The 26832-nt window shown below is 42.3% G+C and overlaps 1 protein-coding gene across 1 annotated transcript in view; it reads right to left on the bottom strand.

Annotated features, from left to right (window-relative positions):
* LOC123481509 overlaps nucleotides 1–22894 on the bottom strand; it is a 29173-nt gene extending 6279 nt beyond the window's left edge. The window contains exons 1-4 of the mRNA XM_045205835.1: nucleotides 22888–22894; nucleotides 21796–22204; nucleotides 20137–20311; nucleotides 4586–4688 (exon numbers count right to left, since the gene is read on the bottom strand). Coding sequence (XP_045061770.1) covers nucleotides 4586–4688; nucleotides 20137–20311; nucleotides 21796–22204; nucleotides 22888–22894 — 694 coding nt within the window. The remainder of the gene's footprint in view (nucleotides 1–4585; nucleotides 4689–20136; nucleotides 20312–21795; nucleotides 22205–22887) is intronic.
* Nucleotides 22895–26832: the final 3938 nt, after the last annotated feature.

Genomic DNA, 26832 nt, shown 5'->3' with positions numbered 1-26832 from the left:
TTTGGTTACTACATGATTCCATATGTGTTATTTCATAGTTTTGATGGCTTCACTATTATTCTGCAATGTAGAAAATAGTAAAAAATAAAATAAAAACCCTTGCATGAGTAGGTGTTCTAAAACTTTTGACCGGTAGTGTATATTATCTAAGAATAGAATCAATCTATAAATGTATGCCAAGGTAATCCTTTGTCATGCCTCATTTTGGGAGGATCAGATGGTGACAGGGGTCTCAGCAGGCAGCCAGGGAAGACCAGTCTGACGCAGGCGAGCTGAATTTTTCCAGATACAACCTTTTATTCTCTCCATGCAGCAAACACTGGACAAGCCACATGCTATTTTAAGGCAGTCTGACAAACCTCCAAAGTTGATTTCCAAACTGTATCAAGGGTTGATGGAGGCTTTTTCCGATGACACAAAACATGTCAAACAAAAATGTGAGGAAAACCTGGTAGAAGCTATTGATGATATGAACATGACTGGGCATTCATCATCATCATCATCATCATCTCAGACATAAATTACTGCAGTTTAAGACCATCCATAGAACGTACTATATGCCAGTGAAACTGAATTACATGCACTCAGAAATGTCATTCCTCTGCTGGAGGTGTAAAACACAAAAGGGGACATACTTGCATATGTTACAGCGCATTCGGAAAGTATCCAGACCCCTTGAATTTTTCCACATATTGTTACAGCGTTATTCTAGAACGGATTAAATAGTATTTTCCCCCTCATCAATCTATACACAACACCCCTTAATGACAAAGCAAAAACAGGGAATGTATTTAAAAAAAAACTGGAAATATCACATTTATATAATTATTCAGACACTTTACTCAGTACTTTCTTGAAGCACCTTTGGTAGGGAGTTCAGCCTCGGGTCTTCTTGGGTATTACACTACAAGCTTGGTACACCTGTATTTGGGGAATTTCTCCCATTCTTCTCTGCAGATCCTCTCAAGCTCTGTCAGGTTGGATGGGGAGCGTCGCTGCACAGCTATTTTCAGGTCTCTCCAGAGATGTTCGATCTGGTTCAAGTGTGGGCTCTGGCTGGGCCACTCAAGGACATTCAGAAACATGTCCCGAAGCCACTCCTGCGTTGTCTTGGCTGTGTGCTTAGGGTTGTTGTCCTGTTGGAAGGTGAACCTTTGCTGCAGTCTGAGGTCCTGAGTGCTCTGGAGCAGGTTTTCATCAAGGATCTCTCTGTACTTTGCTCCATTCATCTTTCTCCCGATCTCGACTGGTCTCCCAGTCCCTGCCGCTGAAAAACATCTCCACAGCATGATGCTGCCACCACCATGCTTCACCGTAGGGATGGTGCCAGGTTTCCTCAAGACATGACGCTTGGCATTCAGGCCAAAGAGTTCAATCATGGTTTCATCAGTCCAGAGAATCTTGTTTCTCATGGTCTGAGAGTCCTTTAGGTGCCTTTTGGCAAACTCCAAGCGGGCGGTCATGTGCCTTTTACTGAGGATTGGCTTCCGTCTGGCCACTCTACCATAAAGGCCTGATTGGTGGAGTGCTGCAGAGATGGTTGTCCTTCTGAAAGGATCTCCCATCTCCACAGAGGTACTCTGGGGCTCTGTCAGTGAGACCATCGGGTTTCTTGGTCACCTCCCTGACCAAGGCGCTTCTCCCCCATTTGCTCAGTTTGGCCAGGCGGCCAGCTCTAGGAAGAGTCATGGTGGTTCTAAACTTCTTCGATTTAAGAATGATGGAAGCTACTGTGTTCTTGGGGACCTTCAATGCTGCAGAAATGTTTTGGTACCCTTCCCCAGATCTGTGCCACGACACAATCCTGTCTCGGAGCTCTACGGACAATTCCTTTGACCTCATAGCTTAGTTTTTGCTCTGACATGCAGTGTCAACTGTGGGACCCTATATAGACAGGTGTGGGCCTTTCGAAATCATGTTCAATCAATTTAATTTACCACAGGTGGACTCCAATCAAGTTGTAGAAACATCAAGGATGATCAATGGAAACAGGATGCACCTGAGCTCAACTTGAAGTCTCATAGCAAAGGGTCTGAAAACGTATGTAAATAAGGTATATTTCTAAAAACCTATTTTTCACTGTCATTATGGGGTATTGTGCGTAGATTGATGAGGAAAACATCTTACTTAATCCCTTTTAGAATAAGGCTGTAACATAAAATGTGGAAAAAGTAAAGGGGTCTGAATTCTTTCCGAATGCACTGTATGGTCTTGTGAAGGCTGGCTGAAGTCTGGCAAAGAGTATGTTCATTTATCTCAGCACGCCTGCAGATTCTATCTGTGTAACCAAGCATTTATAGTGTCTAAGAAATGCATTGCCATTAATTGGAAGGTTGGTTTTCCTCCTACAATGTCAAGTTATGTATCACTAGATATATTTTATCTTTTACAAGATTAAGGGTATACTGAACTACTTTTATAAGGTCTGGATGCCTTATATGGAATACAGCACGACTAAGAAAGTCTGTATTGAAAACATGCCCACGTAAGGGGAGATACCTATTTAGGCAATCCCTGGTTGCCGTCCTGTGGGTGGTCACTCTGGCCTTGGCCTAACACACCTGAAACCAATAATGAATGTTCCACTAAGATCCTAAACCTGAGTGGGGGGGGTGTTGGTTTTTTTATTTAGTTTTTTTGTTTCCAAAAAATGTAAGGTGTGATTGAACTGGAAGGAAATTGTGTTGGGAGAGAGTTGAGTTATTGACTAGAATGGTGGGGGTCGGGCGTGCAGGCGGCTTGGGCTGGCTGAAATTTGATATAGCGGATGTCTTAATAAAGATAAGTCTTTGTATTTTTTCACGAGTTGTTCAATTGTTAGGCTATTGGTTAAAGGTGCAACAATATTTATTTTTGAATTACCTTTGATATAGTTCAGTCTTAATCACAGAAACATAAATGACTAAAATGTAAATGTAATAATGATCTCTTACCTAGCTTGGTGACTGAGGGCATTTTTGTGTAATTTTCTTCTAAATAGAGATGGCACATTGGATTGTGTAAAAATTCACAAAATTAGCTTTAGATGCCCAAATAAATTCTGGGGGAGGACCCCCAGACAGGTTATGTCCCTCCCCCACTTCTAAAATCAAAGTGGCACCCTGGAGTCTTTTATTAAAGAATGTGAAACAATGTGTCTCTTTGCTGCTTTTCATTAAATCATACATAGCTGTTCTTTATATGGCCTAAAACAAATGTGTTCATATGGGCAGAATATTAGGCTATAGCATACCGAATCTTCATCAGCTATGAAACTAGAACACTCCAAGAAAAAACATTACCTGGTAAAAGGCAGACATTTGGACGTTTCAATAAAAAATTACTGTCACGTGACTATAGAAATGTAAACATTGTGATTTGAGAGACACAAAGTAACAATAGCCTATGATTAAAGGGTTAGACTATACTGGGCTCTCACCATCATCATTATTCACATCATTCCAATTTAATCAAAAAATATGCCTGAGAGATTCACAAGACTATAACATTAGAATGTTGTAAAGTGCAGCCCAACCCTGGCTGGCGAGGACACTCAGGTGAATACTAAGCACACAAACTAAAGATGACTATTTTAGTATTTTATTAACTTAAGATTCTCACCAAGACAGGCAGACAGACAAACAGTATAGTAGGCTATACATTGCACAAGAAGATTATAGGCTATTTTAAGAGAATGAATGAAAATGTATGCTGCTAATGAACAGTAACTAGGCCCAATCGATTACCTTTGAATCTATCCTCTTTGAACTGCCAAATCTGAATAAATGGGTTGGATGGATGGCTTTGAGTGTCCAGCAATCGAATTGTAAATCGTTCAAATGCTAATACAAATATTCTGCTTAAAAAGATCTTGCACTGCTACCCTCAGCATTCATTATTCTTGGAGGAGGTCAGAACAAGCAACAGGGACGTCACCAGAGATTCATAACCAGGGGCTCAGCCCTGAAGACCAGGGGCTCAGCCCTGAAGACCAGGGGCTCAGCCCTGAAGACCAGGGGCTCAGCCCTGAAGACCAGGGGCTGACGGGGTACCCCCAAATCATAGTATTTGCAGGTCTGAGAAAACGACCCATGTCTTAAATGCAAGAGTGGATGAATACACAGATTGTAGGCCTGCAATATGAGGAGGAAATTATAGTCCACCAACTTTCCACTTATCTAAGGTCCTGGTGACGTCCCTGACAAGCAATGGAAACCGAACTGATCCTCTCTGTGCTTCTAAAGAAATATCCTGCCGCATGAAAGCTACAACTACAGACGGGAATGACACCACAAATAAGTCGTTCTGGAAGCGCACCGAATATGATGCTTTCGAATGCCGAGGTCGCATAATGCTCACTGACGGGGTTATCTCCAAGTTATGCTGGATACGCGGTTATTTCAGTGCCCAGAATATCAACTGGAGGAGCTCCTGACATACTTTCAGGCAACATGGGTTGGGGAGAAGGTCAGACGCATTCGAAGAAAGCCAATGTTTCCCAAAGGTATGTCTTGTTTAAGATAATAATGACTTTATTATTCTTAATTATTTGTGTGCGAGTTGAGTTTGGAATAGCTTATGCAAGTCTGTGTTTGTGTTTTCTTACCGATCCAGCACTCCAGTCTGGCGCAGGGTGAGGTCTTGACCACGTCAGGTGGGTCCACACCCACGTTGAGACACAACACCAGGGCCACACTCACTGTCTTCATCTGGGGGGAGGGAGAGAGAAAGACAGACAGAGACATGCAGAGGAAGAGAGGGAGAGAGGGAGAGACCGGGAAAGATGGAGAGAGAAAGAGAAGTCAATACACATGCTTCTCAATACACACTTCATTGGGATTATATCTCCTATAAACACATGCTCTCATATACAGAGAGAGGAGACACCCTGTTTATTTACATTTTTATTTATTTATTTCACCTTTATTTAACCAGGTAAGCCAGTTGAGAACAAGTTCTCATTTACAACTGCGACCTGGCCAAGATAAAGCATAGCAGTGCGATAAAAACAACAACACAGAGTTACATATGGGGTAAAAAAACATAAAGTCAAAAAATACAACAGAAAATATATATACAGTGTGTGCAAATGTAACAAGTTATGGAGGTAAGGCAATGTTTTGGGTGAAGGACGTTCATAGAGAGGCTTGGACTCGAGTCCTCATACACACTCTACACGGCTCTGAGGCAGGCTCAGCATCACCCGCTATTTAACTTTTATACCGGTAAAACATTTAACAGCGTATAGATAACAATCCCTAACAAATTGTAGGTTGTCACTCAACTAATAAAGTGTAATATACAGGACCCCTGTAGCTCAGTTGGTAGAGCATGGCACTTGCAACGCCAGGGTTGTGGGTTCGTTTCCCACGGGGGGCCAGTATGAAAATGTATGCACTCACTAACTGTAAGTCGCTCTGGATAAGAGCGTCTGCTAAATGACTAAAATGTAAATGTAATATCACACAAGCCATTTTAGCATTTGAATGCTGAAGGTGCCGTGCAGATGTGCAAGATCAGGAACAGGCCGCCTACCTCGCGTTGGTCAGCGTGCGAAGCTGGGCACAGTGCTCAGTTTGACTAGGCTACTGATATTGCCTAGGGTTGTTGGGCATGCAAAATGACTGTCAACTCAGTTACATGCTTAGTTCGACACTGAAGGAGAGGAGGCATCAGTTGTCACAAAATATTAGGTATTTTCGGAAGGTAGAAAAAATTTAATATGAGCAAAACATTTAAATGAAAAGGCGATTCGTAAAATTTGAATCTATTTTTTGACCGATGCATGCTACATTTGGATCGGTTTGGGGTCCCGCGGACAGATGCACTCATATCAAACATTTGAACCGGGGACCAATGCGTATCGGTGAATTTGTTAGATCCCTATCCACCACCAAATATTAAAAGTAGGGATCAGGTATTTCTGCATATGCATTGTTCTTTCAAAGGCCAAACCGACCGCTGGTGTGTGGCCAAAGACCTCTATTTTCATAGCACCGGTGCCAATCTAAGTGCCAATGCCATTTAGCAAACTCCAGGTGGCGCTATGGTCAGATGGCATGAAAATTGAGCTCTTTGGCCATGCACACCAGTGGTGGGTTTGGCATTCAATTTGTACACACACAAGCTCCCGCAGGTGTCTGACACGCCAAAACGTCAGCCCCTTGTTTTATCAAGAAATAATGCTCCTGCTCTTATTTTAATTTTTCATTACTTGGTGTCCTGGGGTAAGATAGTTTTTTTGGACAGCCATACACACTATTTTGACCTTGCCCTCTGGCATGGATGGATCCAATGGCAGGTCTGTCTAGTTGGCATAGCCTGACGTGACTTTGCAATTCTGAACCACTGAGTGCTGCTGACCTGATCTGGAGAGTGAAGCGCCATGTTGTCTATCGGCAAGACAGAGGCTGGATCCAACACTATTACACTATGCCAAGCACTACAATATGGAGAACACACCAAAGTGTTCTGCTATAAGAGAGGGTAGAACTTAACACACACACAAACTTCTCTTTGAATTCTGTAGACTGTCACGACTCCGATACAACAGTCACGATTCATGTGCTTTCTGTAATTAAAATATATATTTTTCTTAAACAGTCACAACTCTGAATTTAAACCTTGCCCAGATGTCGCTTAAATAATACAGCAGTAAGAAAGAACCCATTTACTGGTGATTGATTTATCTCCCAAGGACTTTCCAAGAAAGGTCTATTGAAGTGTATTTAATTGAATGTGTGCCTGAATAATGGAAGTTAATTGAACTCTGTAACTGACAAACAGAAAGGCAGAAACTCTTTGCAGACAGAAGTGTATTGAATTTAGTATGGTGGTGAGCAGAGTTCTGTAGCTACTGCTCCTAACAGACAGTTTACTGTAGTGTAGACTAGTCTGATAGAGAACAAGCCCAGGGGGAGAGCAGAGGGAACAGGGTCAGGTAAAAATGTGCACCAGAACACAGATCGATCCACTGGGGCGCACACGGATATACACACACACACAGAGCTAGAGAGAAGCCAGAACCTCCAGGCCAGAACAGAGAGCGCAGTCTGAAACCCTGCACTTGAGGAGCTCATACTCCGGTGTTACTAGCTTTGTGCATCTTTAATAGTAATAGTCAATGAGCAAGCTCGCGTCAGTCACCACGTTTACATGCGCATAGTATTCTGAATAATAGCTCATATCCCGATTAAGTTATTATTTCAGGATAAGCTGTTTACATGCAGCTTTGATATTCCACTCACGAGTATCCCTGTATCCATGAATAAAAATTATATTCCTAATTTGTCCAGGGACGGCAGTTTTTTTGGGGGACATTGGATGTGGGATAAAAAAAAAAAAGTTAAGCCACATTTAGATATTTTTTTCTGCTTATAATAACCGACATTAGGTAGGCTATTTGTTAGTCAACTTTTCTATAATTAGATACATGCAGCTACTCTTGTTATTACTTGAAGCTCTAGAATACTAAATAAAGCCTTGCTCACCAGAATGTCATAAATCGATAGAATGAATGCATCAACAATCTAGTTGACATCTGTAAAGTTCTCTTTCATTTCTGCTTCTTTCACTGAGCGAAGACGTTTAGGGACCGGGGAGATTCTCCATGCAAAATTTCACATTGACATCACCCAGTAAGATTTTATTTTATAAATACATCTAAAAAGGCAGGTTTCAGGTTCTGAATGAAAGGTGAAAAGACGTATTTTCTGGACGTTTTGGTCATTCAGCAGACGCTCTTATCGAGATCGACTGACAGTCAGTTCATTCAACTAAGGCAGATAAACAACATATCAATCATAGTAAGAAATAAATATTTCTGTAACCATTACTGAGAATGTTGATGAGGTGGGTATGTTGGTTGGACTCCTTTCAACATCGCTGCCAATTTAAAAGCTTTTGAAAAACTAACATAAGTGCATGGGACAGATGGGAGCAATAATACATATTCTGTTGCAATCTTCAGTTAGTTCCTCTTTCCTATATTGAATAGATTTCAAATGTATTATTGTGATAGAATGCTTACTACATTGAGAATGTATGTGCAGTTGAAATTTGGGCATAGAATGAATTACCAAAAAAAACGTATTTTCAACAAATGTAAATTACATATTTTCAACTTTCATTCAGAAGCAAAAATTAACCTGAGTTCAACGTCAGGGAAATACGTAATTTCATAATCCGGAAATGTCTATGACCAAATTTCAACTGAACATACATTCTCAATGAAGTAAGCATTAGATCACAAGAATAATTTTTCACTGAAGATTGCAACATAGAATCGACAAAGATTTTTTTTTAAGGTCGGGGACAGCCCTAACACACACACACACACAAAGCAGAGACAGGGGAGTAGAAGTCAAGATACAGGAGACAATAAAAGATGCAGCTAGGTCTCAGATGAATCTCATACAAGTGCAGGAGGAGCTTGAGGAGTGAGCAAAGCTGAGAGGGGGAAAGAACCTCATGGCATTTCATTTCCCACAATGTTGTGGTTCCAACTCTAATCAAACCCATAGGAGCGTGGATGTGAATCCATCTCTGTCCCATAGGATCCCTCAGTAATAGAGGCTTTACTTTCACTACACTAACCTCAGGTAGGCATGACTGCTTTCCTATACATTGAGCCCAGTGGGGATAAGTCGGTTGGGATGTGCCCTTTAAAGATACTATAGCTGAAATGACAACACGCCTGGGGGAGTTTTCAGCCCTGCATCAACAGAGAATCTACAAAGGCAGCATCCCATAAGGCTCTGGTCAAAAGTAGTGTACTATATAGGGAATAGGGTGCCATTTTGGACGCAGGCAGTCTACAGATTGCAGGTTTTACAACTATGCCTGGCAAAAAGGAAATGTGTTAAGGGAGATGGTAAATATTTTCTTTCCTATTTATTCACACAATAGTTATGGCTGCAATTGGGAAGGAGTGTACTGACTGATTGACTGAAACAAACTTGAACAGCCATGAGTATTTCTGACTGCAATTATTCTTCCAGTGTCTATTGTTTGATCAAACTGAAGATGGCATAGCTACCCACACAAGCACCCACACGGTTCACAGTCAAGCACCAAAAGCAGGTCCTGGATTTTAAAACCGTCTACCAACACCTATCCACACCCAGTCACGCACACACAAACCCTCACCTGTAGATCAGTTTTAGAAGTGAGGTACGTTCATGCCAGACGTTCTATCCTGACTTGGCGAAGTTCAGCACCATACTAATTCACCAGCAACATTACCAAAGCCTGGCACTAAGGTGATTATCATCACAATAAACAATCCTAATGAAATTATTTGTTTCCCAACGACATATGTGAGCGACTAATAAAACAGAGGCATTTGCATGTAAAAATGTGTTATAATGGAGACGAATGGGGAGGTAGAATCTTTCTTTCGGATTCATAATAGGCTAATGTGGCATTTAGGTTTGACAGCAGCCAGATGTTGGCTCCCATTGATTGAATCCCATTCATTTCTCACTTCAGTGGAGAAGTCTATTGTCTTCCTATTGAGATCATACATTCCAACTGGAGGAGACATAAGGGCTGCAACCCTATGGGCCCTGGTCAAAAGTAGTGCACTATACATGAAATAGGGTGTCATTTGGGACAAAACCAAGATGCTTGCCTTGTGCAGAGAATTTTTTTTGGCTTGTGACAGGTTCTTTAATATTGTAGTGGTTTGGTAGGCTGTTATTTTGCGGCGGTTTTTAGCCACCGAAATAATGAAATTACTATTGGATTTGGGTAAGCTCATTTAGTACCAGAGAGCTACAAGCAGCACAGAAACCACTAATCAAGAGAATGGGGACTAGAATGTGTACATGTTGTAGCAAGCTCAGTACAAAACAGTGTGCTGCTTTAATACACTTTTGAAGCTCTTCTGTGTTTAAAAAAAAAAAATATATATATATATATATATATATATATATATATATATATATATATATATATATATATATATAGAAGATGAACACTGAACAGGAGAGGAGGAGAAAAGGAATGAAAAGGAGGCGGCTAAATCCGGCCCCCCTGGGGAGAGGCTCTGATCCTCCATAACAACGGTCTCCTTCTGAAGAGGGTGCCCCCCCTTGATTGTTAACAGTAATCTGAAGGAAAGCCTAAACAAAATTACATTTTAATACAGGTCTCCTGGACCTCATGGATTTCCAATAATCCCATAAATCCTGTTCGGAGCAGCGCAGAGGGGGAGAGGGGGGAGAAATAGAGGGAGTGAGGGATAACAGTGGAGGAGTAGAGTGAAAGCTGAAGCAGACTTTGGTTCAATCTGTTTTTGTGGACTTGTTCACAATGCTCACTATCATACAGGTGAATGGCACGGGTACTTAATTATTTGTCTATCCGTGACTGATGGAAAACACAGAGAAACTTTAAGACGGACGACAAGGGTTTGTGATAATGTACGTGTATCAGGAGTGTGACCGTTCCCTAATGTGTGTCCTGTTGGCTATAAAGTGTGAGTGGCCCAAGCTGAGGCTGCGATCTCCACGGCCGTCCAGCCTGCTAGTCTGCTTGGCCTTGCCCTGGCACGGGGGAGATCGATGCCCCCTCTGTTTAAATAGCCTTAATTTATAGCAGGCCTAACAAATGGAATAGTCACTGGCCATTGATCCGTATGGGCCGAGGTGCTGGATCGGAGGGAGGGAAGGAATGGCTCAAAGTTCCCTGGAGTCCCATGCATGGTTATTAATGAGAGAGGGGGAGTCCCCAAACTCAATTACCAGTTTAAAGACAACATACTTTGTGCGCGCGCACACACTCCGGTCTCCAACACACACACCAATTGTGTTCTTCGAGGGCAACAGTGGCTGTTGATTTCGATAAAGCTCCTACAGAGATAACGTAGTAGTCAAAACGTAAAAAACAGAGTAGAAATGACATCCAACTGCTCATCCCTGCATTAATGTGTCCTTCTGATACAGATCTGAATTTTATTCATGTCAAAGACTATCTACAGTATCTGAATCAGACTGCTATTCAAGCTGGATTTACTGCTCTCCTGAAGAAGATTCACTGGTTATCATGGCAATTATATAGTCATTTTGCATACTGAACAGAGGTATTGTTAAAGGATGAAAATAATGGCTAATATGGAGGAAGCCAGCCAAGCAGAAAGCCAAGTTATGCAATTAGTGGGCTTGATATTGCAGCGTGCTTTTGAGGATTGTGTGGAAATCATTCTTGGAAAGCCATTACTTTAGGTGTAAGCAGAGGTGGTTGGTTCATTGAAACGCTAAAGCTAGCTCTGATTTTGACAGCACCCAGATATCCTTTTTACACAATGGTCACATGTCTAATAGGCCTAGTTAATTAACTGTGTGCATTGATTTAATTCATCCATGATGGATTACTGATTAAGACAGCAAGGAATTATAAATAGCACACCAGCCTCATTTCGCTCCTGCTACAATGGTGTGGTTGTTGATTTAGTATTGATTTAATGTATTGTAAGATGGGATACTTCTATTTTCCACTCTCTCTATCTGGTGCCGTGTGTGTGTGACCGTGCGTGCAGCCTCCACATTCCTCTGATGAGGAACTGAGACAGGACAGGGGTGTGGTCTCACGTGCTGAGTCAACAGCTGTGTGTGCACATGGGTCAGGGATCATCTGATACACAGACAGCCCTCACCATCACGTCATTGGTGGAACATCTCTTATGAACGGTGTCATGGAGAAAGAGCTTTGGAATGGAAATGAAGGCAGTGTTTTGAAGTCAAGCTTACCCGCTTAACCACAGCACATTGATTTCATAAACACAGCTGACGATTGATATCCTTTCCTAAACATACCATGGAGGTCAGGCCATGTAGCTGAGCAGGGTTGGCGCTTTCTGGGCTGAGTGGTAAAGAGGGGGCTGGGCATGGCATTTCGCAAGTGGCTAGTTTGCATTAACCACCTTCACTTAAACCACCACAAAGGTTTTGCCTGCAAAATTTGGTTTTGAATTACAACGTTCTGGCATGTCTGTCTTGTGATTTGTTGGGAGAGTCAGTCTGAAGAGGACCCTGCCTGAATCCCACACCTAGTGCTGTTGTGCCTAGCTCTGGGTTTCCGAGAGTACCTTCATACAAGCCATACTGATGTTTAACTCGGTTCTGAGGGCCCCCCTGGGTGTTTGCCCTAGCACTACACAGCTGATTCAAATAAGCAAAGCTAGATGAGGAGTTGGTTATTAAAATCAGCTGTGTAGTGCTAAGGCAAAAAGCAAAACGTGCACCCAGAGGGGGCCCCAGGACCGAGTTTGGGAAACCCTGGTCTAGGGCACAGCTTCACATCAGGGCCAAGCCCTGGATATGGCATAGCTTCTCAAAAGGTTCTGGTATTGTGTGCTTATGTATTGGACATGGATATGAACAAGTCTCTCTCTCTCTCTGGTATAGTAGATGCAGGCCTGGCTGTTCTGTACAGGGCGCTATCCGTCCTGGTTTAATCTATCTACCCTCGCTCTCCAGTGAGCCACTGCTCATCCACCAACAGCTCACTCTATAGTCCCAGTTCAGGCAGGTCTACTAACAATGTACTTTTGGGTTAGGGTTGGTTTGTCTCACACTACTCCATGTCACTGCGTTTGAATGTCATTCAGTGTTACAATGTATCCTTTCAGAGGACCCTAGCCCCACCCCTCTCCCTGACAGAGCCAAACCCACTACTATTTTGGGTACCATAAATAACATATCTATCCCATAAGGTCCAATGCCACTAACACACAGCAGCAGCCATAGACAAGCCCAACTGGGAGAGGCAGAGTTTGTGGGATTCAGAGCAGCAACTCGGCTGACCAGGCCAGATTTTCTGCAATCCTGCATCGGAATCATTTACACACTTGCACTATATTAGCAGGTGTACACACACACACACACAAGCTGCTTTGCTTCATGAGCGCACCACATACATCGACATGGTCACAACTCAATAGCAGACACCTCCACCGGGACCGGACCCCACCTTGACCAATGTGCCTTGTAACTGGGCAGCCTGCCACCTCTCATCCTGAGAAAGTCCAACAGTGTCTGTAGTGTAGTAGCTAGCTGGCCATGATCCTGCTGATTTCCCACGATGCAGCACATCATTTATGGGCCACTCCATAGCCCCATCACAAGACACTCCTCTCAACAGCTTTAACTCTTTAGATACACAACCAATGGGAACCCTAGTACCACCCCTATCATTATCTCCCATCACTATCAATCAGTGCCCTCCTGAATTATTGGCACCCTAGGTAAATATGAACAAAAAAGGCTTTGAAAAAATGTCAGTTGTTAAATCAGCTTGATCTTACACTTACAATATCATATGAATCTAACCTTTAATTGAGTTAAAATTGTTCAAAGAAAAATCGTCATCAATAAATTATTTTATTACAAAACATGCATGTCACAGTTATTGGCACCCCTAGAAATTCTTATGAACCAAATCTAATTGATGTATATTCCAATTTTACTTTTTAAAGTTAATGTGAGTCTTTGGGAACGCTTGTGGTCATCCATGACTTCCTGTTTTGGAGGTGACACACAGGCAGTGATGCCAAATTAGCCATTTTATTGCTAGATTTAGCAACTTTTCAGACTACCCTGGCAACTTTGTTTTCAAACAGCACCTAGAAACAAATGTAGCAACTTAAAAAAATGTCTTTGGAACTTTCAGCAACTTTTGAAAAGTGACTCAAACGCTAAAATGCACACATTTCCCCTCTAAATTACACCCCAAAAAAATTATGTCACACACTCAGTCACAACACACGTGCCTGGCTGCAAAAGTGCATTGTAAGTGATGTCAGCAGCAGCAGTAGTATGCAGCAAATTGCAAATCATTGTTGGCTGCCTGCAGCAGCAGTAGTATGCGTTTGATGAGACAAACCCAATGAATATAGTTGGTCATGAATGTTTGATCTTGAACAGAACTTACATCAATCAACATGTCTCAATCAAAATTGTACAGCCAGAAGTACAGAAAAGAATGGGAGTATGAACCTGAATTTAAAGGGTGGCTGAAGCCAGTAATTGGGGATGATTGTCGGGCATACTGTGCGTACCGCAAATCAGATATGCTTGCAAAAATGTATGACATCAAAAAACACTGAGCTACAGCAAAGCATGTAGATAAATCAAAACCGTACAACCCAGTCTACATTACCACAGTTGGTTAAGAAAGTGGATAACTGCACAAGCGCAGAAGCTACTATGGCAATGGCCATAGAGGAGCATTGTTCCCTGCTAGCATGCAACCATTTAGGTATTGCTTGCAAAACTGCCTTTTCAGATTCTGTGGCAGCAACAAACTTCCAAATGCACCAAGTGCACAGAAATGATTAGGGGAGTCCTGGCTCCTTATTTTCTCAAAAGGGTAACATCAGATGTGAGGGATGAGAAGTTCAGTCTCCTTTTGGATGAGTCCACTGATGTCAGTGTTTTGAAATACCTGGGTGTGGTGATTCGGTATTTCAGTGCTAAAAAAAGAACAGGTGTGTCCACATTTCTCGGGCTGGTTGAATTGGAGGGGGGCGATGCCAGATCACTTAGCAAAGGTGGTAGTTGAGTTTCTTGAGAAGTGTAACCTTAAAAAAGAGAATCTTCAGGGTATTGGCACTGATAATGCGTCCATGATGACTGGGGTGCACAAGATTTTAAAGGAAGAATGTGCATTGCCCAATTTGGTACTCATCCGCTGTGTGTGCCATTCTTTACAATTGGCTGTCAGTGCAGCATCCAAAGAAACCATCCCTAGGAGTGTTGAGTACTTAATCAGGGAAACCTACAACTGGTTTTCGATTTCCCCAAAACGGCACGAGGCGTATAACGCAGTGTGTGCCACACAAAATTGATGTCCTGAAGGATGCCATTGATGGACATCTCAGTCCATCACCATACCTTGGGTACCTTTTCGAGAGCACGGTGTACCAACTCAGTCTTGCGCCAGAGGACGAAAAGGTCATTCAGAGACAGTGCATCAACTACATTGGAGTTGCAAGCAAGGAGTTGCAAGCAAGGCTCCCAGACAACCTAGAAGCCTTGCGAAACATGGCCTTGTTCAGTGTTAAGGAAACGCTAAAGCACAATAAAAGGCACCACTGAAATTATTAAAGTAGCTGAGCTACTGGGGTACCAGCCACAAACAATTGATCAAATGGTTTCCCAATGGAGAAACATCCATCTGTTTAGGTGGGACTCAACAAAAATACAGTAGTTTTGGAGTGAAGTGAATAATTACATGGACTCTTCCGGGTCAAATCTATTTGAAGAACTGCGCAAAGCTGCACTCGCTGCCCTCTCCTTGCCACACTCAAATGCAGAGGTTGAACGGCTGTTCAGCCAAATGAGTGTGGTCAAGTCAAAGTTAAGAAATATAATGTCACTGCACACTCTCAACTCCATACTCCTGGTGCGGTATTGGACTGAAGCTGGCTGGTGATACCTGTTACCAGCATAAACTACCAAGTGAAGTTCTACAGCAGTTTGGCACTACAGCAGCATGCAGCTTTAAGGCCACTCCATCCTCTTCTGCTGGTTCCAGCTCCGTGACAATGCAGTTGGACAGTGAAGATGAAGAGACTTTCTGGAACTGGCGGAGACACACAGCTGATGGTGGCAGTGTGCACTGCAGTGTGAGCGAGAACAGTGGCAATATCTGGAGGAAACCATTGAGCAACTAGCCAGCCAAGCAGCACAACAACCTGGAGAGAGATGCCTAGCGCACACACATCATTATTTAAGTTAAGCTGCTTGTTCAGTAAGATAGCATATATACCTTATTAGCTTGTACCTATAATTGTTGATCAGTTAGGTAGCATGTTAACTACAAATACACTGCTTAAAACTATAAATTGTTCAGAATGTGTAGGTTTACTAGTTAAAAACAAAATAAAATGTAATTGTTCAATAATGTGTCATGTGTAATTGTTCCATAATTCAATGCGTCGTGTTTAAAAATAAAAATATCTGATCATATAAAATGTGTTGTGTTTATAAATGTATTACTTTTACAAATATGTGATAATAAATAAACAAATCTAAACTAACAAATGTAAAATCCTATTTTTCGCCGAGATAGGCAGTCAATTTGAGTAATGTTATTGTGTATTCTACATAATGACGTAGTTTTACATTATTACGCAATGACGTCATCACGCAATGACATCACAACGTCATTTAGCAACTTTTAGCAACAAATCGACCTGCCTCTAGCAACTTCCCCAGAAAATTAGTTTGCAACACTGCACACAGGCTAAACTCCCTTAGTCACAAATGAAATGACAAAAGGTTGTTGACCTTCACAAATCAGGCAATGGCTATAAAAAGATAGCTACAAGCGTGAAAATACTCATATCCACTATTAGGGCAATAATTAAGAAATGTTTAACAACTGGAGCTGTGATGAACCTGCCTAGATGAGGAGTTTGCTGGAGTTTGCTAAATGTCATTGGAACTTTGATTGGAACCAGGATCTATGTCTGATGAGACCAAAATAGAGCTTTTGGCAACAAAGGTGGGTTTGGCGTAAAGTAACCTAATCCCCACTGTGAAGTATAGTGGTGGATCTGTGATGTTGTGGGGCTGTTTTACTTCCAAAGGCCCTGGGAACCTTGTTAGGATACATGGCATCATGGACTCCAAGTACCAGGAGATTTTAGGCCAAAACCTGTCTGCCTCTGCCAGGAGGCTAAAACTGGGTCGTCGTTAGATCTTCCAGCAGGACAACGATCCAAAGCATACCTTCAAATCCACACTTGGTTCACTGATCATAGAATCAAGCTTTTGCAATGGCCATCCCAGTCCCCTGACCTAAACCCCATTGAAAACCTGTGGGGTGAGCTGAAGAGGAGAGTCCACAAGCGAGGACCAAAGACTCTGAAGGATCTGGAGAGTTCCTGTATGGAGGAATGGTCTCAAATCCCTTCCTATGTGTTCTCCCACCTCATCAAACATTATAGGGGGCGACTCAGACCAGTTGTCTTGGCAGAGTGTGCACAAAGTTCTAAACACAGGGGTGCCAATAATTGTGACATCCATGTTTTTGAATAAAATAAATATTTATTGGTGACGATTCATATGATATTTTGAGTGTAAGATCAAGCAGATAAACAATTACATTTTTTTCCCCAGCCTTTTTTGTTCATATTTACCTAGGGTGCCAATAATTCAGGAGGGCACTGTAGATCCCCCTCTAGTAATTCGCACTAAGACAGTAGGCCAGGGATCATTAACTACATTCAGCAGCAGGGCGATTTTTTTCTTGAGCGGATGGTCAGGAACACAATTACAAATAATTTGTAGACTGCAAATTGATCATAAGAACCCCAAAGATATTTAAATAAAACAATTTCAAACCTTGCTTACATTTGTATACGATCACATATAGCTCTATACTTTGGAACAGATTTCCAAAAATTAAAATCACTTGGAGCTGATTTGCTGGTGTTTTTACAGTCTTATGTCCAACAATAAAAAATGTAATACTAATGTTTTATAAAATCACCCATGGGCCAAATTCGGCACGCGGGCCACCAGTTGAGGAACCCTGCAGTAGGCCCTACTCAATCAAAACCGGTACAGTAAATAAATTAATTGATGCAAAACAATGTATTCTTTGTAGAACATAAACTAGCCCACATTATTTAGGCACATTTTCTAGCAGTGTTAGAGAAAGAATGTCTCTTTGTCTTACCCCAGCAATCCCTCCTGTTTTGGAATGAATATATAAATGAATGTTTTATGGATCCAATATAATTCAGTGCCTAAAGCCAGACTTAAGCACAGTGTAGCAGCCTAATTCTGTCATATTAGCAGAAGTGTGTTACAATTTCATTTTGCTGAATGTCTAGCCAATAGGGATATTAAGTCAGCCGGCATAACGTATGGCAATGTGACACTTGGCATTATTGCAGCAATAGCTCTCCATAACATCATCTATGAAACAATGAGGTAGCTAGTGCTGCAGGGATCTAACAGCACCTTTCATATAAGCCCTGGCAGGTGTAACAGAAACACAGAAATCCCACTGTCACCATTTACTAGAGAGAAGCATTGAAATCCCACTGTCACCATTTACTAGAGAAAAGCATTGAAATTCCACTGCCAAAGCCTGAAGCAGAGTTCAAATGAATTTCTACTAATGGGGAATAATATTGACAAAGGCTAACCTTAACAAGGGTTAATGTGGAAGTCTCGCTGTAGAACCAATTATGTATTTCCTAAAGCAGTAGACTGTGATGATAGTAATGTTATATCAAGATGTTCCTGCCATACAGATTTTTGATGTACCGATTCCATGGCACAGGGTGTATGAGTTGATATAAAAAAATGACGCAAGATTCAAGACTTCGTGGTTTTCAGCAAAAATTATTGTACAAAATTCTTGCCACCAACGAAATTTTGAATATTTAGGGAATACAATCATCGCAGCTCTGTAGATTTTGTTGTGAGCATACAGAATCAATAGACCATTTGTTCTGATATTGCCCTCAGGTAGCCTGTTTCTGGACTCAGGTTCAGGAATTGCTGAAAAAGCATAACTTTAATCTAAAATTGAACCTAGAAATAGCATTGTTAGGAGATCTGGAGAGACCTGGTCAGTCAATTACTAGTATTTATCTTCAACTCGCAATCTGCGGATTCTATTCGATTAGATAGGTTCAAATTGTCCTCTGGCGCAAGACTGAGTTGGTACACTGTGCTCTCGAAAGATATATGGCGCGTAGAAATCTGAAGAGGGTGGCCAGCAGAGATAGGAGGGAAAGGCTGAGGGAAACTGAAGGTTGGGATATAGAACTGGAGACAAGTGGGAGTGGAGTTGCTGGACGGGGGATAGAATGACGGTCAAAGATAAGAGTCCAAAAAAAAGTCACTAATAAATAAAAAGTCAGCTTGAATGACACTGAGGGGCAACGCTGTTACATCCAGTGACTGTATGCCTGAGGCTGAGGCCGCACAAGTGCTTGTACGTGTGTACACATGCATATACACACACTCACATTCAAACGCACACATGTGCACACACTCGGACACATGTAAATAGTGCCACACATGCACTGAAATGTATACAGTTGGCCTTGCTATTTAGATTTTTGTTGTCCTTGACGTCATATTTTTGCATTATTGTTTTCTGTTGTTGTTTTTATCCTATGTTTTTCTCTTTGGTTAATTTAGTTGGTTGTTGGTGCATTGGGGGACAGTGACTTGGTGGGGGTGGGGGTTGGGAGCTTGGGCCGGTGGCAGATAGGTCGCTGGTTTGGGTCCCCGTTTTCACTTGGTGGGAGTCCCCGTTTTCACTTGGTGGGAGATCTGTCGACGTGCCCTAGGGCGGGGCGCTTGACCCTGGTTGCTTCTGTGGGTCGCTCTGGACAGGAGATGGTTTGATGACTGAATGTAATGTAAATGTTGAGCGGCTTCACTGCAGATAGATTTAATGTTTTAATATTTAAAAAAGTATTAAATAAATACAAAAAAAGATTGCAAACTGGATAAAAAAAATTAAAACAATCCTGCGTGTCGTTTCTGGAAGGCAAACGATATGCAAATTTTTTTTTTTTGTCATTTAGCAGACGCTCTTATCCAGAGCGACTTACAGGAGCAATTAGGGTGAAGTGCCTTGCTCAAGGGCACATTGACAGATTTTTCACCTAGTCGGCTCGGGATTAGAACCAGCGACCTTTCGGTTACTGGCACAACGCTCTTAACCACTAAGCTACCTGCCGCCAGGTAGTTCAACAGCAACTTTGCTTTGATGGAAGTATGCAAGTCAAATTCAATTATCAAGTAGACCTACTTCAGTCAAATGTGATAATGAAGTTAAATAAATTAAATGAGAACTTAAAATAATCTGGAAAAGCAGCTGTTTAAAAGAAGAGATCTTAAGATCGGCACAGCTGTACAACCTAACCATAGCTTCTGGATATTGAACACAACACAGTGGTCTCCAGTTAAAAAGTCTCTGGTTTCAGACCATCATTCGTGAGCTACTTTCAAAGATTCAACAAGATTAACCTTAAAATGAGAACCAAGAGCAACTGCATAATATGAGCAACGCAGTTAGGGCCTTTATCCGTTCACCAGTAAAAAGCCCTAGTTCAGTAGACCAGCGTAAAGACTTAGGACATGGTGCACCGGGACCATAAGGACTAAGGATGTCTCTTACCCTGTCCTTCATCCTCCAGCTCTGGGCTAGGGCCTTGGAGCCCTCGATCTTCTCTGAGTGGCGTTTCTTCATGAAGGCCAGCGGCAGGTTCCAGTCGCTCATGTCCGCCTCCTCCTCCTCAGCCAGGCACACGGCCGGCGAGTGCAGCAGTTCCGAGTCCATTTTCATCAGGGCCCTGAGGGAGAGATGGTCAGGTTGAGGTCAATGTTAAAAAAGGTTTCTTCATTCAATAATAGGATATAGCTGTACAGTATGTTTTTGTGTAACATTGAGGAATATTACAAATATTTAACATGTGTCCGTCAGATGCAATCTATTTTTGACCCAAACTATTCAACCATTTTAAGTTCTGCTTCCTAATGACTAGGAAAGTTTGGGCAGCGTTGGGTTAGCCATAGACCAGCTCACACTGCCTGTCAGATGAGGAGCAGCTCTGGGTTAAAAACTACCACCACCTAGCTTTGTGACAACATCGGAAGTCTGTATTGCTTGGACACCATGAGTTGTGAATCGTTCTGGTGGCGACGTTAGATAACCCTACCACAATTTAGCTGGCCACACTAAAAAGGTGTTTGATAGCGAGGGACACATTTAACTTTACGTCTGGTAAGTAAAGTTCCTAGAGATTATACAAATGCCTTTGTTGACAGGAAACACTTTTTTAGTGTGGCCAGCTAAATTGTGGTTGGGTTATCTAACGTTGCCACCAGAACGATTCACAACTCACGGTGTCCAAGCAATACAGACTTCCAATGTTAGATCATCTCGAAACTGTTAAGTACAGTTTCGAGATTATACATACGCCTTTGTTAACAGGAAACGTTTTTTGGGTGAAGCTGGCTATATTGTGGTAGGGTTATTTTTTGTTGCCAGCCACCAGAACTATGCACAACTCAGGGAGTGCAACCAATACACAGACTCCCGATGTTGTGTCCCAAAGCTAACCACCACCCATAAATGGCATGGACAATAACATTAGCAACCTCACATCCCTAACCCCATTCACAACAGGTGTCCCTGGTGAGTGATGGGATAGGAACTCAACAGCTTTAGTTCCAAAACAAAGTACCACCATGCAAGACTCGTTTATCATCATGTGCTGTAGTCAGCATATTCTCGTTCTAATACGTACATAACTAGTAACTACCAGTATTTGCATTTGACACGGTTAACATTAGCTGTGTAAAAAGGTCAAAGTCTGACAATGACGTCTCACCAGTGAATTCCCTTTAAATTAACTTAGCAGTCAAATGGTAGATAATATGCGGAATGGACTGGCTAACTTACATGGAAATTCTATTTTCTAAGGAGATATCAAATATTGCAGAATGATACTTAATAGAATTGAAAATCGGCATAACGTTATCAACCTGCAGTGATTGAACCATGTTCGCGCGTGGCTGTTCTAGAGTTCGGAGTCGAGTTTGACAGGTTAGCTTGTGGCTAACTAGCTAGCAGACCCTAGCCCACTTGCTGACAACTAGCTAGTATTGTTATCACAGATTTGTACTTCATGTTTGTAAAACTGTGCATGCTTCATGTTACTTGTGGAATTTAAAGTTACAGTAGTTAGATACATGTTTTAGAAAAGACTGACTGGCAAGTGAAGCAGATGTGCAGAAATTGCCCTTTTCACAGGGTGGCGTGCAGCGTACAGACCTTGGGGCGGTAGAATCCTCTTCGATACGGGCTTGGAAACCTCTCCGTCTCCTGACTATTATAGACGCAGTCGCACAAACAATTCTTGAAAGAAAATTGTACGGTAGCGTCCACAATTTGTAAACAATGTCGAACCCGACAGGTCCAAGTTCGACCGGTATGTGTTTGCAGGGAAATCTGCGGTTTCTCTCCCCACGGCTGCTCTTTGCTATGGGAAGGGGCTCGAGACGAGGCCCATCTTCACACGGACACTCTGCCACAACCACGCCACGCGCTGTCAGGCTCGAGCTGTCAATGACGCTTCTCGTATGGTCTTCTGACACAACCGTGTGTCGTCGTGGCAAATTTTGTAAGCTAGTTGCGGTGAAATTATCAAACAATTCCAACAATTTCTCCAGAGATACTTCTTCTGCACTTCAGCAAGGGCGCCGCCATCTTGGGAAATACCCACAATGCACTGTAGCATGCAAGGCTGGACTGAAGATGCCATTAATAACGTCATCATGGTCAGTGCATGTCCCTTTCCCTTTCGAAAGTAAAATAGTCAAGTCCTAAATATTCCATACAGTTCGGTTGTGATGTCTCAATGAGATCCAAAAATCTACATTTATTATTGCATCTCTTGTACATTTTGAGAGATTGATGTTGTTGAAAATCAAACTTTTTATTAAACTTGTCCCACTATAATAATATTTCTGACTATATAGGCCTACCATGATGGTGCAAGTAGTGCCCTATCCCAAGGTCACTGTGCAATTATAGACTACATCATGTTTTAAAGTGAAATCTTTCAAGATACTGTATTAGAATCCAAACAAACATAAAATACCTTAAAGGGGCAATAACAAAGCACTCTCTTGCCCCTAATTCGGTAAAAAGCTGAGAGATAATAATATGCCATTTAGCAGACGCTTTTAACCAAAGCGACTTACAGTCATGCGTGCATACATTTTTGTGTATGGGTGGTCCCGGGGATCGAACCCACTACCTTGGCGTTACAAGCGCCGTGCTCTACCAGCTGAGCTACAGATGGAGCTGGAGAAATGTAATCACGCTCAAATTCATAGAGGACTGACCAAGACTAGGACTGACGATCCATGATATCAAAATTATAGTTTTAACCATATTTTGAGGCTAAATAGTGTTTGTTTACATTTACTTTGTTTACAAACATTGGAGAACAAGCTTATGTTTTGGATTATAATGTGGTAAGACAGTTGAACTAAGCTAATGAGGCATAAGTATATTCTTCAAGAATCAATGGGTACATATAATTAATTCCAAAAATGGACGTAGCAACTGCAGATTGCCCCTTTAAACATGTAAAATGTACTTCTTTAAAGTATAACATTCAAAGGTTGCCCTTTCTTACCTAATAAGATTTTCTCTAGAAAATTACATTTACATTTACATTTACGTCATTTAGCAGACGCTCTTATCCAGAGCGACTTACAAGGGTTTTTCAAGTTTGCACAGTTTGTTTAAACTGTGTTAGGCTACATTATCCCGAGCATAAATATGTTGCTGACTTATGTTATTAATTTGCGACTGCTGGTACAAGGTGATTACTTAATGAATCCACAGAATGACTGTCACATCTTGCAGTGCTCAAAATCACATTACATTCAAGATCTGCGGTGGGTACACCATATCATGTAGTAGTTAGTGATACAGGGTCTGCTGTATTGTGCTTTGACTAAGTGGACGTTAATTAGACCGTTATCTTGTGTATAACAGCGTGCAGATGTTATGGCTCTCGATGACCTGGCTTGTCTACCTTTCTTCTAGTCATTAGCAATTCTATCCATGTGCATATTCTAGCAAGGTGATGCAAAGTGCAAACAGCGCAACAATATATTAAAGCTGTGTGCCGTGGAGACTTTTATAGGGGGATTATAATTTGTCTCATGCAAACTGGCCTACATGACATCTAAATAAACATCAAAATAAGCACATACAATTCTTTAACCAGAGAAAAGTAATGGGGGAGGGGAGGCAGGGTGGTGCTCAAAGATATTTCCAGCATATTTTTTGTTGTCTGTTGTTACATTCCTTCTGACCAGATTTTTTACCTCAAGGTTACCCGGCTGCAGGAATGTTTGCTGAATTGCACCTTGCAGATCTCACTGCTTGTTTCCACTGAACAAGTGAATTCACACAGCAAGCAGCTGCCTCTCTATTTTCCCAGTATCCTCTGCTGTCTGCCTTTTGTGCTCATTCTTCACTCAGTTGGGGTTTAAGGTTTTAGAAGAAACACTGAAGAAGAAAAAACACATCCATCTGTCCCTGTGACAAAAATGAAACCCGCTTTCTGTTTACTCTCTACTAAGAGATTGAAAAAGGTTCATCCACCACGTAGAGGTGGTGATTACGACAACAAATTACTCCAAAGAGAAGCCATGTGGATATATACATTACATTCTGTATCTCCACACGGTTTAAACAAATAATTAGATTTCACCTCCTTCCTATAAGCCAAATGTAGACTGTTATAGGTTACAAGAACAGGTTATCAGATTTTGCATATCGTTTGTGAGTTGGCCCCACATATTTATGAACGGCTGTGCCTGATGTCTTTTGTGGTAGTGTAACTCATTTATTGATATGATGTATTCAGGTGAGCGGACACCTTGGGCGGTTGATTCGTGAGTTGCCTGCTCCCATACCCTATAATTCTGTATTACCTTGTGACTAATTTGTATACAGGTAGACCAGAAAAGCCACATCCCTGATTGGCAGATGAGTGGGAACCCTAATTAGAAGCACTTGATCCTCATTGGTTGTTCTTTACAAATGTTGTTTTGAATTCAAATAAAATTGTACCTACACACTGAAGAAGGCTGTAAAGCCGAAACGTCTGTGTACGCTATCCCTGATCCAGTGAAAATCATTTAAAAAATCGAATAATGAAGTAAGCTTTATGCAACATCTTTTTGAGTGTGAACCTATAACAATTTTTTGTTTGTCTGAATTCGCTGGTTTTACGCACCAGCCAAGCTTCTGGGAGAGCGCGATGGTTCTCTTTTGATTAGTTACTCTCTACTAAGACAAATGGTATGGTTGTGAAGCAGTTGGAGTGTGACATAAGAAAATGGCGCCGGAGGGGATGGCTGCCATTTTACGGCCTCCTAACCAATTGTGCTATTTTGTGTGTTTTTTCGCATTGTTTGTAACTTATTTTGTACATAATGTTGATGCTACCGTCTCTTATTACCGAAAATAGCTTCTGGATATCAGAACAGCGATTACTCATCTCGAACTGGACAAAGATTTTTTTTTATGAGTCTGACGCGAAGGATATAATGTTGTTCCCTTGTCCGGGCAGAATGCAGAATGAGATACCGGGGGGTGAAGATCAGGGTGCCTTGTGAGAATTCGTCAGCGAGTGGGTAACCCGCCTCAACCATCAATTATCTTGGCCAACGTGCAATCACTGGAGAATAAACTGGATGAGCTCCGTTAGAGACTATCCTACCAATGGGACATCACCACAAACCGACGCTGACACTAAGACCGCACTCAACGAGCTGTATAAGGCCATAAGCAAACAAGAAAATGCTCATCCAGAAGCAGCGCTCCTAGTGGCCGGGGACTTTAATGCAGGCAAACTTACATCCGTTTTACCTCATTTCTACCAGTATGTCACGTGCAACCAGAGTAAAAAAAACTCTAGACCACCTTTACCCCACACAAAGCTCTCCCTCGCCCTCCATTTGGCAAATCTGACCATAATTCTATCCTCCTGATTCCTGCTTACAAGCAAAAACTAAAGCAGGAAATACCAGTGACTTGCTCAATATGGAAGTGATTACGCTACAGCACTGTTTTGCTAGCACAGACTGGAATATGTTCCGGGATTCATCCAATGGCATTGAGGAGTATACCACCTCAGTCACCGGCTTCATCAATAAGTCATATCGACGACGTGACCATACGTACATATCCCAACCAGAAGCCATGGATTACAGGCAACATCCGCACCGAGCTAAAGGCTAGAGCTGTCGCTATCAAGGAGCGGGACACTAATCCGGACGCTTATAAGAAATCCCGCTATGCCCTCAGACGAACCATTAAACATGCGAAGTGTCAATACAGAACTAAGATTGAATCCTACTACATCGGCTCTGACATTCGTCGGATGTGGCAGGGTTTGCAAACTATTACGGACTACAAAGGGAAACCCAGCCATGAGCTGCCCAGTGACACGAGCCTACCAGACGGGCTAAATGCCTTTTATGCTCGCTTTGAGGCAAGCAACACTGAAGCATGCATGAGAGCACCAGCTGTTCCGGACGACTGTGTGATCACGCTCTCCGTAGCCGATGTGAGCAAGACCTTTAAACAGGTCAACATTCACAAGGCCGCGAGGCCAGACGGATTACCAGGACGTGTACTCAGAGCATGCGCGGACCAACTGGGAAGTGTCTTCACTGACATTTTCAACCTCTCCATGACCATCTGTAATACCTACCTGTTTCAAGCAGACCACCATAGTCCCTGTGCCCAAGAAAGCGAAGGTAACCTGCCTAAATGACTACCACCCCGTAGCACTCACATCGGTAGCCATGAAGTGCTTTGAAAGGCTGGTCATGGCTCACATCCATACCATCATCCCGGAAACCCTAGACCCACACCAATTCGCATACCGCCCCAACAGATCCGCAGATGACGCAATCTCAATTGCACTCCATACTGACCTTTCCCACCTGGACAAAAGGAACACCTATGTGAGAATGCTGTTCATTGACTACAGCTCAGCGTTCAACACCATAGTGCCCACAAAGCTCATCACTAAGCTAAGGACCCTGGGACTAAACACCTCCCTCTACAACTGGATCCTGAACTTCCTGACGGGCCGCCCCCAGGTGGTAAGGGTTGGCAACAACACATCTGCCACGCTGATCCTCAACACGGGGGCCCCTCAGGGGTGCGTGCTTAGTCCCCTCCTGTACTCCCTGTTCACCCACGACTGCGTGGCCAAGCACGACTTTAACATTAAGTTTGTTGACGACACAACGGTGGTAGACCTGATCACCG

Source organism: Coregonus clupeaformis, chromosome 20 (assembly GCF_020615455.1).
Source record: "Coregonus clupeaformis isolate EN_2021a chromosome 20, ASM2061545v1, whole genome shotgun sequence".
NCBI lineage: Eukaryota > Metazoa > Chordata > Actinopteri > Salmoniformes > Salmonidae > Coregonus > Coregonus clupeaformis.
Note: the sequence above shows the minus strand (reverse complement) of the source record. Positions and strands in the feature narration are given on the sequence as shown.